This window comes from Neophocaena asiaeorientalis, unplaced genomic scaffold, assembly GCF_003031525.2.
Source record: "Neophocaena asiaeorientalis asiaeorientalis breed wild unplaced genomic scaffold, Neophocaena_asiaeorientalis_V1.1 scaffold387, whole genome shotgun sequence".
NCBI lineage: Eukaryota > Metazoa > Chordata > Mammalia > Artiodactyla > Phocoenidae > Neophocaena > Neophocaena asiaeorientalis.
The window spans coordinates 201,641-210,628 of NW_020171976.1; the positions used below are offsets into that span (position 1 = coordinate 201,641).

The 8,988-nt window shown below is 34.7% G+C and overlaps 1 protein-coding gene across 1 annotated transcript in view; it reads right to left on the reverse strand.

The window, feature by feature from the left end:
* Positions 1-3,156: 3,156 nt before the first annotated feature.
* LYRM7 (LYR motif containing 7) overlaps positions 3,157-8,988 on the reverse strand; it is a 39,047-nt gene continuing 33,215 nt past the window's right edge. Inside the window, exon 5 of the mRNA XM_024741980.1 lies at positions 3,157-4,035. Coding sequence (XP_024597748.1) covers positions 3,965-4,035 — 71 coding nt within the window. The 3' untranslated portion in view covers positions 3,157-3,964. The remainder of the gene's footprint in view (positions 4,036-8,988) is intronic.

Genomic DNA, 8,988 nt, shown 5'->3' on the forward strand with positions numbered 1-8,988 from the left:
AGTACAGGAGTGATATCCACTGACTATAAAATAGTGATTATCCCTGAAATGAGACAAGAAAATAAAAAGGGAGGTAGGATTTCAGCTTTACAGGATTTTATGACTTAAAAGGAAGGAGATTTTTGTTAAACAAATATGGCAAAATGTAACATCTGTCAAATGTGGGAATTAGGTTTACGAGTGTCTGATGTACCAGTTGCTGATATTTGAAACATTTTATAATTTAAAATTTTACATAAAAATCACTAGTAGCTTAGGTATTATTGTCCTTTAAAAATTATAAAACATTTAAACATTCAGGAGTTATCAGAATAAAAGTCCTCAAGTTACTAGTCCCCTTCCCCAAATCTCATTTTTCTCCCAGACTAATTATAACATTTAGCATGCATTACTTCTATGTATTTATATACACATACGCATATATGTGTACAAAAATAGTTGTTTTGTATCTAAGTGAATTCAAAGAGAATATATATTCTGTGACGTGCTTCTTTCACTTGACATGTATATATATATACATATATATATATTTTATATCATACTTTTCAACTTCTGCATAATATCCCAGAGTATGAATGAGCCGTATCTTCCTTCATTGTTCCCCTAAATTTGGAAATTTAGGCTGCTTAAACAATGCTGTAGAAATTTCTGTACATATACCTGAGGTGTACATTTATTAGTATTCTTGTGAGCCACTGGGATACATTCTGAATAGTATGTTTATTTTAAATTTTGATGTCAATTTCCCTTTCAAAAAGCCCCTATAACTTACATTCTTTCCTGAAATATATGAGAGTGCCCATTTTCTCACATGCATATCACCTTTACATATACTGGATATGACCAGTTTCTTTAACTTTTGCAACTTTGATGACGAAAAATGTTTCCTTTGTTTTAACCTACATTTCTTTGACCACTAAATGGGTTAGTATTGCTTGTTTTATGAATTTCTTATTTATATCATTTGCCCATTTTTCCATAGAGTTATCTTTTGCTGAGTCATAGGAACATCTTATATCTTAACTATTTTAATTACTACGTCGGTGGCAAATTTCTCTAAACTTTATTTATAGTAGCTTTCACAGAATACAGAAGTTTTATATTTTTATGTACACATATCTGTGAATCTGTTGGGATCTTGATAGACTACATTTTAAAGAACTGTCATCTCTACAATTTTCAACTGTCCCATCTAGGAACACAGTATGTCTTTCATTTTTAAGTTTTACAGTTTTTTTAAAAAGTTGCTTCCTATTTTAGTTTTGTTTGCTATTATACACAGGATCTTTTTTCCATTTCATTCCTGATAGGTTACTCCTGATATATAGTAAAGTTACATTAATTTTTTATTTATCTACTTTCACTTTAGAAAATTCTGCTTAAGAAATGGAATTTTCACTTCTTTGTTGACCTATGTATGGCTTTGCGTTTACAGTGAAATGATTGGTTTTGTCAATGAGTGTAGAAATTCTACCTATTCTTATTATTGTGTGCTTTTTGGACATTGTACTGATGTTAAAATATGCAACTGAAGGCAAAATGAGGACCAACTTAAACACAATTATACTCAAATCTTAATTTCAATGTTCTGAATTAGATGTTATGCAAACTATCTCTCATATTTCCTTTAGCTTCAAATCTTTAGTGAAGGATTCTTCCCCACATATGCTTGCCAAATCTAAGTCTCCTGGCATACACTCTTTCTGACTTCTGCCAAAAGACTGTTTTACAAAGTCCTGCTGGGCCTCTGAGCCTAGATATCTGCAATTAGAATTTGCACCCACCCACTTTCACTGGGTTTCAATAGTCAAAGTGAAATGTTAGATGTGGGTAATTCCCTCTGGGAACATGGGAAGCTTTTTTTTAACTAACTAAAAAAGATTTAATTAAATTTGACATTGTACCACAGAGAAGTCAGGCACTTAGATAATCATCATTCTCAAAATTTACTCTCTAGAATACTGACAATCTTTGTTTCACAACAGGCCAAGAACTCATAAACTGTTTTAACTGGTCTAATAAAACTATTAAATAATGTTAAAATTAATTCGAAATATAAATATATGCTCTTTAAGGACAGGGTGCCAAATCTCTCAAAACTTTATGACAGTGAAACCTATTGTTGATATCCTGGTATATTACATAGGAACTGTACTGCATAGTCTTAAGGCACAAAATCGCTATATATATATATTTATATATATACACATATATAATACATATACATATATAGTATATATTTTAAAATGTCTAACGTACTAGCTTCAATAAAATAAACATCTGAATGGTTACTTTTTATTTTATGTAACATGTTAGTTATTAATCTCTGTTACTCCTAATAAAAACTAGATTGTAAAAAAAAAACAAAACTATGTTTTGATGAGATATTTAAATTAACATGAGTGAAGAATGGAACAGGGGAATTCAAGTTAAAGAAAAAAACTAGAAACTTCTAAAAATGTTAAATAATATTAAAACAATTAAAATATATATTAAATTTAAACTATTTTAGCCAACTTTCCTCAAAAGAAATAATATAGACACTTACTGAAATAATAGTAAGTCAGAGAATTTACCACTGATTGTGTCATGACGACCTTTAGCATTTTCTTATAAGGGCAAATTTCAAATCTGAAACAACGTTTATGAGGTATAATTTCCATACACACAATAAGAAAGAGGCGTGAGATATAAAAAAATTATGTAGCAAATCTTTTGACCTATATAATCCATTTCACAGACTACTAACCTCCAAAGTATTAGGAGGCATTAGGGTAGTCTCTGGTTTACTGTTAAGTGTACTATGTCTAGGCAATTTTGATAATTTTTTTATCTACTAAAATTAAATTATTTTAAAACATGACATTTTATATTGAGCATGGCAATACCAATATGTTTGCCAACAAACAAAGCTCGCATTGAGAATCCTATAAAAATTAAAAACGCTGTATCATCATCAAATGGGAGAACTGACCAATGAATGGAAGAGAATACACTGCTCACTGAGAAAACAGAATGGTAAAGATGCATAGATAAAAGAGAAACAAAAAGAATATTAAACACAGTTTTATAGTTCCTATCATTAGATGGTAGAATGCCAAGCTGTTCTGTGATATTGTCAATCTTGTCAGGGATGAAAAATGTTGGAGAAAAAGAAAAAAGCCATTTAGATTTTATTGATTAAAATGAAGAGGATGCAGCCATATATTACATTTTCACAATAAGGTCTAGCTGTGGTCTAAGTACAGCTAATTCTACTAAGCCTATATTATATAGTTGGATCAAGGGACACTATTTCCTTAAAAAATTAGAATTTCTTTATTCCACAGTTATCTTACGTGATTTTGACATTTTATTCATCTATCTTCAGAAGACTGATTAAAAATTTTCTCTTAGGAACAGAGATACACTCTATCTCTAAAAGGAAACTGTATAATTATTTGTTAGCTACAGGAATAATTTCAGTGCTTTAGGAACAAAGGCTGCCTTCTGTGGAAAGTTGGCACACACTGTGATTTTTAGACCAATTCTTTTCGGGAGGGACTAAACGTTAACTTAATCTAATAATTTTAATCTAATAGTTTCATTTCACATGGGAAGAAAACCCACCAACCTGTCAAAACACTTCATTCTCAAATAGCTATGATAAAACCAAAATACTCATTAAGGTCAAACAGAAGTGAATATGATATACCTCCGTAAGCATTTATTTCACTTTATACAGTTTGATTTTCAGTGAAAATGAAATGTCTTCTTACCTAATGTTCTTTAGAAATACTTAACTATGTTCTGCAGTTTTCAGCAATATTCTTTCAACGTGAAACTTAATTATGAAACTATAATTTAATGCACTCAATTTCAATATGCCAATTCAGAGAAAAATATTTGCATTTCCAGGAGTTTAGCCAGAGTTATATACTTTAAAATTAAAAATGATAAAGACTTAATTTTATTCGAGAAAAATTCATTGCTTCTGAGTTGGTGGATCACAATACAGCACATTTTCTATAAGAAGGTCTTTCCTAGGGACCAATTCTGAAAGAAAAACAAGAAGAATATTTAACATCATTAAAATTAAAATAAAATGCAAATACACTCATTTCCCCCTAAAATTTGTAACAGTAAATTATCTAGTTTTAAAATAATCTTCCCAGTGATATTTTATTTCAGTTAACTTCTAAGGTAGCGTTCCTGATTTTAAATGGAGATAGTTAATAGGACTCTCATTTCAGATTATACAACAACATACATGACCAACTTAACCATTTACCATCAATTTATTAAATATAACTAAATAACTGACTAGAATTCAGCTAACGCACACTGTCAGTAGCAGAATACAGATTAATGATAATTAAAACCATCAACTGGGGACTTCCCTGGTGGCACAGTGGTTAAGAATCTGCCTGTCAATGCAGGGGACACGGGTTTGAGCCCTGGTCCAGGAAGATCCCACATGCCGCGGAGCAACTAAACCCGTGCACCGCAACTACTGAGCTTGTGCCCGCTCTAGAGCCCACGAGCCACAACTACTGAGCCCACACGCCTAGAGCCTGTGCTCTGCAACAAGAAAAGCCACCGCAGTGAGAAGCCTACGCACTGCAATGAAGAGTAGCCCCCCTTTCCCGCAACTAGAAAAAGCCTGAGCGCAGCAACAAAGACCCCACACAGCCAAAAATAAATAAATTAATTAATTAAAACCATCAACTGGAAAATTAGTTCATGCTACCAACTATATAAAAAGCAAGACCACTTTCCTAATTTAAAGATTTCAGTGACTTCCCTGGCGGTCCAGTGGTTAGGACTCTGCGCTTCCACTGCAGGGCACCTGGGTTCATCCCTGTTTGGGGAACTAAGATCCTGCATGCAATTTCAAATTTTACATAACAGTGGTTCTCAACTGGAGGTGTTCTGGGTGGTCACACCAACTGAAGAATGCTACTGGAATTTAGAGAGGAGCCAGGGATGTGTGGGATAGTCTGTGTAGTGCAGAACTATCTGCTCAAAATGACAATAGGGCCCCACTGAGAAACACTGTTCAACAACAAGAACGACAACAACAAATGCTGAGTCCTAGGGAAGACATCCTGCTGGAGTCAACTGAGGTAAAGCTCTTTAGAAAGTTTTTAGAAGAGCTGAATCCAGGTGAACTGCCATGATCAAAAAATGCTCACACCAAATTCTATGAAATAACTTGTCTATATTCCTCAAAAAGAACAAGGTTGGGCTTCCCTGGTGGTGCAGTGGTTGAGAGTCCGCCTGCCGATGCAGGGGACACGGGTTCGTGCCCTGGTCCGGGAGGATCCCGCATGCCGCGGAGCAGCTGGGCCCGTGAGCCATGGCCGCTGAGGCTGCGAGTCCGGAGCCTGTGCTCCGTAACGGGAGAGGCCACAGCAGTGAGAGGTCGCGTACCGCAGAAACAAAAAAAAGAACAAGGTCATGAAAGACAAAGACTAAGGAACTGCTCCAGATTAAGGAAGACTAAAAACATATACATACTACTACATATAATGGCAGATGGCTCATAGGGACCTGCTGTGTAGCTCGGGGAGCTCTTCTCAATAGTCTATAATGACATGTATGGGAGGGGAATGTAGAGAAGAGTGAATATATGTGTATGTGTGGCCAATTCACTTTTCTGTACAGTAGAAACTAACACAACATTGTAGATGAACTATACTTCAATAAAAAGAAAAAAAGAAGCCTGACTAATACAATGGCATATATAATCATCAATTCTAGAACTTGGAATTTCAGTTCATTCTGATCTTAACCCAGTGTCTTTCCAAACTGAATATTGGCTAAGATGGGGCCACACTAATGAATAACACTTTCTTCTTATCTAGAAGTGAGTTGTAAGAACCACTGTAATTGTGCTGTTCCATTCACATGCATGCTTATCCCACAGTCCCGCACAATATTTTTTTTTCAAAAGACACGGAGAATGTTGTTGTATAATGGAAGAAATAAATAGAACGTTCTCAAGTAACTGATTTATTCATTTTAGGAGAGAGTATGTATAATGAAATGCATTTTTGCTCAGAAATGAAAAGGGTCCTCTCTGCTACTGTCAAACTTGTTTTTATAAACTCCTATTTTATATTTTATTTTGGTATATCAATCTTGAGTACTTTATTGTCAGGTCATCATTGGTAACCCCCTTCCCTATGACAGTACAGTGTGTACTCAATTTTGGAGTGTGGAAAATACATGTACTTATTTGGTTTTTGTTTTGTTTTGTTTTGCAGTACGCGGGCCTCTCACTGTTGAGGCCTCTCCCGTTGCGGAGCACAGGCTCCGGACACGCAGGCTCAGTGGCCATGGCTCATGAGCCCAGCCACTCCGCGGCATGTGGGATCTTCCCGGACCGGGGCACGAACCCGTGTCCCCTGCATCAGCAGGCGGACTCTCAGCCACTGCGCCACCAGGGATGCCCTTGTTTTGTACCTGTAGTTTGGATATATAGTTGACATCTTTGTGCTTTGGTGTTTCAAAAATTTTAAGGCTGTAATGAGGAGTCACATTTACAATCATCAATATATTCTCTACAATGAATATGCTCCCTTAATTAAATCACGATGCTGGAAACACACACACACACACACATGATGATTGAATGCGATCTGTGTGACCTTCAATTTCAATTGGACCCTAGACCAGAGATCCAATCCATTTTTTTTTCTTCTGCTATAAAGGGCACTCTTAGGTCAAATGGAAAATTTGAATAACAGAACTGAATCAATGTTAATATACTGATTTTGATAATTATACTGTTGTCATATAAGAGAACGTCTTTACAAATTTAGGAAATACACAATGTAGTATTCTTAAGAAATACACACTGAAGTATTTCTCCAGACCTAAACCCAAGTGGGCTGTTATGATCTGAAAAATGCTCATTTGGGGGAAACAGTACATTATGCCTGTATTTAGCTTCAGGAAGTTCAAGAAAAAAATGAGGGAGAGATGATAAAGCAAATGTGGTAAAATGTTAGCATTTGTAGATTCTGGATAAAGGAAATTCACATATTCTTCAACTTTTCTTGCACCTTTCCTGTAAATCTGAATCATTAAAAAATGTTTTAGAGATATTACTAAATGAATTCAAAAGGAAAACTGAAATTCTCGCAAAAAAATAAGTGATCTGACTAAAGATAATGCTCTTATGAGCCACATGGTAAATCTGGCTTACTGAAATGAAAACCAGTTAAATAAGTAATATTTAACCATTTTTTTATATCTCACTTGCTGTTACCAAATATTTGGAGGTTTCACCAGACAGCAAATTATAATTTAGGTTTTAACTTATTAACAATGGCAGTAAATTGTTTCATTTATCAAACATACATGTGCTTATTTTTTGCTAGACATTACATCACAAAATGAAGATACAGAAATAAATATATAATAGTCTCTTAAGTACAGCACAGTGACTTTAGTTAATAATACTGTACTGCATACTTGAAAGTTGCTAATAAAATCTTAAAAGTACTTATCCCCCCCAAAAAAATTTTTTGTAACTATATATGGGGACAGATTAACTAGACTTACTGTGGTGATCATTTCAAAGTATATATAAATACAGAGGACAGACAGCAGAAGCAAGAGGAACTACAATCCTGCAGCCTGTGGAACAAAAACCACATTCACAGAAAGATGAAAAGGCAGAGGGCTATGTACCAGATGAAGGAACAAGATAAAACGCCAGAAAAACAACTAAATGAAAGTGGAGATAGGAAACCTTCCAGAAAAGGAATTCAGAATAATGATAGTGAAGATGATCCAGGGCCTCAGAAAAAGAATGGAGGCAAAGATCGAGAAAATACAAGAAATGTTTAACAAAGACGTAGAAGAATTAAAGAACAAACATGTAGAAGAATTAAAGAACAAACAAACAGAGATGAACAATACAATAACTGAAATGAAAAATACACTGGAAGAAATCAACAGCAGAATAACTGAGGCAAAAGAACAGATGAGTGACCTGGAAGACAGAATGGTGTAATTCACTGCCACGGAACAGAATAAAGAAAAAAGAATGAAAAGAAACGAAGACAGCCTAAGAGACCTCTGGGACAACGTTAACCACAACAACATTCACATTATAGGGGTCCAAGAAGGAGAAGAGAGAGAGAAAGGACCTGAGAAAATATTTGAAGAGATTGTAGTCAAAAACTTCCCTAACATGGGAAAGGAAACAGCCACCCAAGTCCAGGAAGCACAGAGAATTCCAGGCAGCATAAACCCAAGGAGAAACAAACACGGCAAGACACATAGTAATCAAATTGACAAAAATTAAAGACAAAGAAAAATTATCAAAAGCAACAAGGGAAAAATGACAAATAACATACAAGGGAACTCCCATAAGGTTAACAGTTGATTTCTCAGCAGAAACTCTACAAGCCAGAAGGGAGTGGCATGATATATTTAGTAATGAAAGGGAAGAACCTACAACCAAAACTACTCTACCCAGCAAGGATCTCATTCAGATTCGATGGAGAAATCAAAACCTTTACAGACAAGCAAAAGCTAAGAGAATTCAGCACCACCAAGCCAGCTCTACAACAAATGCTAAAGGAACTACTCTAAGTGGGAAACACAAAAGAAGAAAAGGACCGACAAAAACAAACCCATAACAATTAAGAAAATAGTAATAGGAACATACATATTGATAATTACCTTAAATGTGAATGGAAAAAAAAAAAATAATAAAAAAATAAAGAATGTTATAAGAGACAAGGAAGGACACTACATAGTGATCAAGAGAACAACCCAAGAAGATATAACCATTATAAATATATATGCACCCAACACAGGAGCACCTCAATACATAAGGCAACTGCTAATAGCTATAAAAGCGGAAACAGTAACACAGTAATAGTGGGGGATTTTAACACCTCAGTTACACCAATGGACAGATCATCCAAACAGAAAATTAGTAAGGAAACACAAGCTTTAAATGACACAATAGACCAGACAGATTTAATT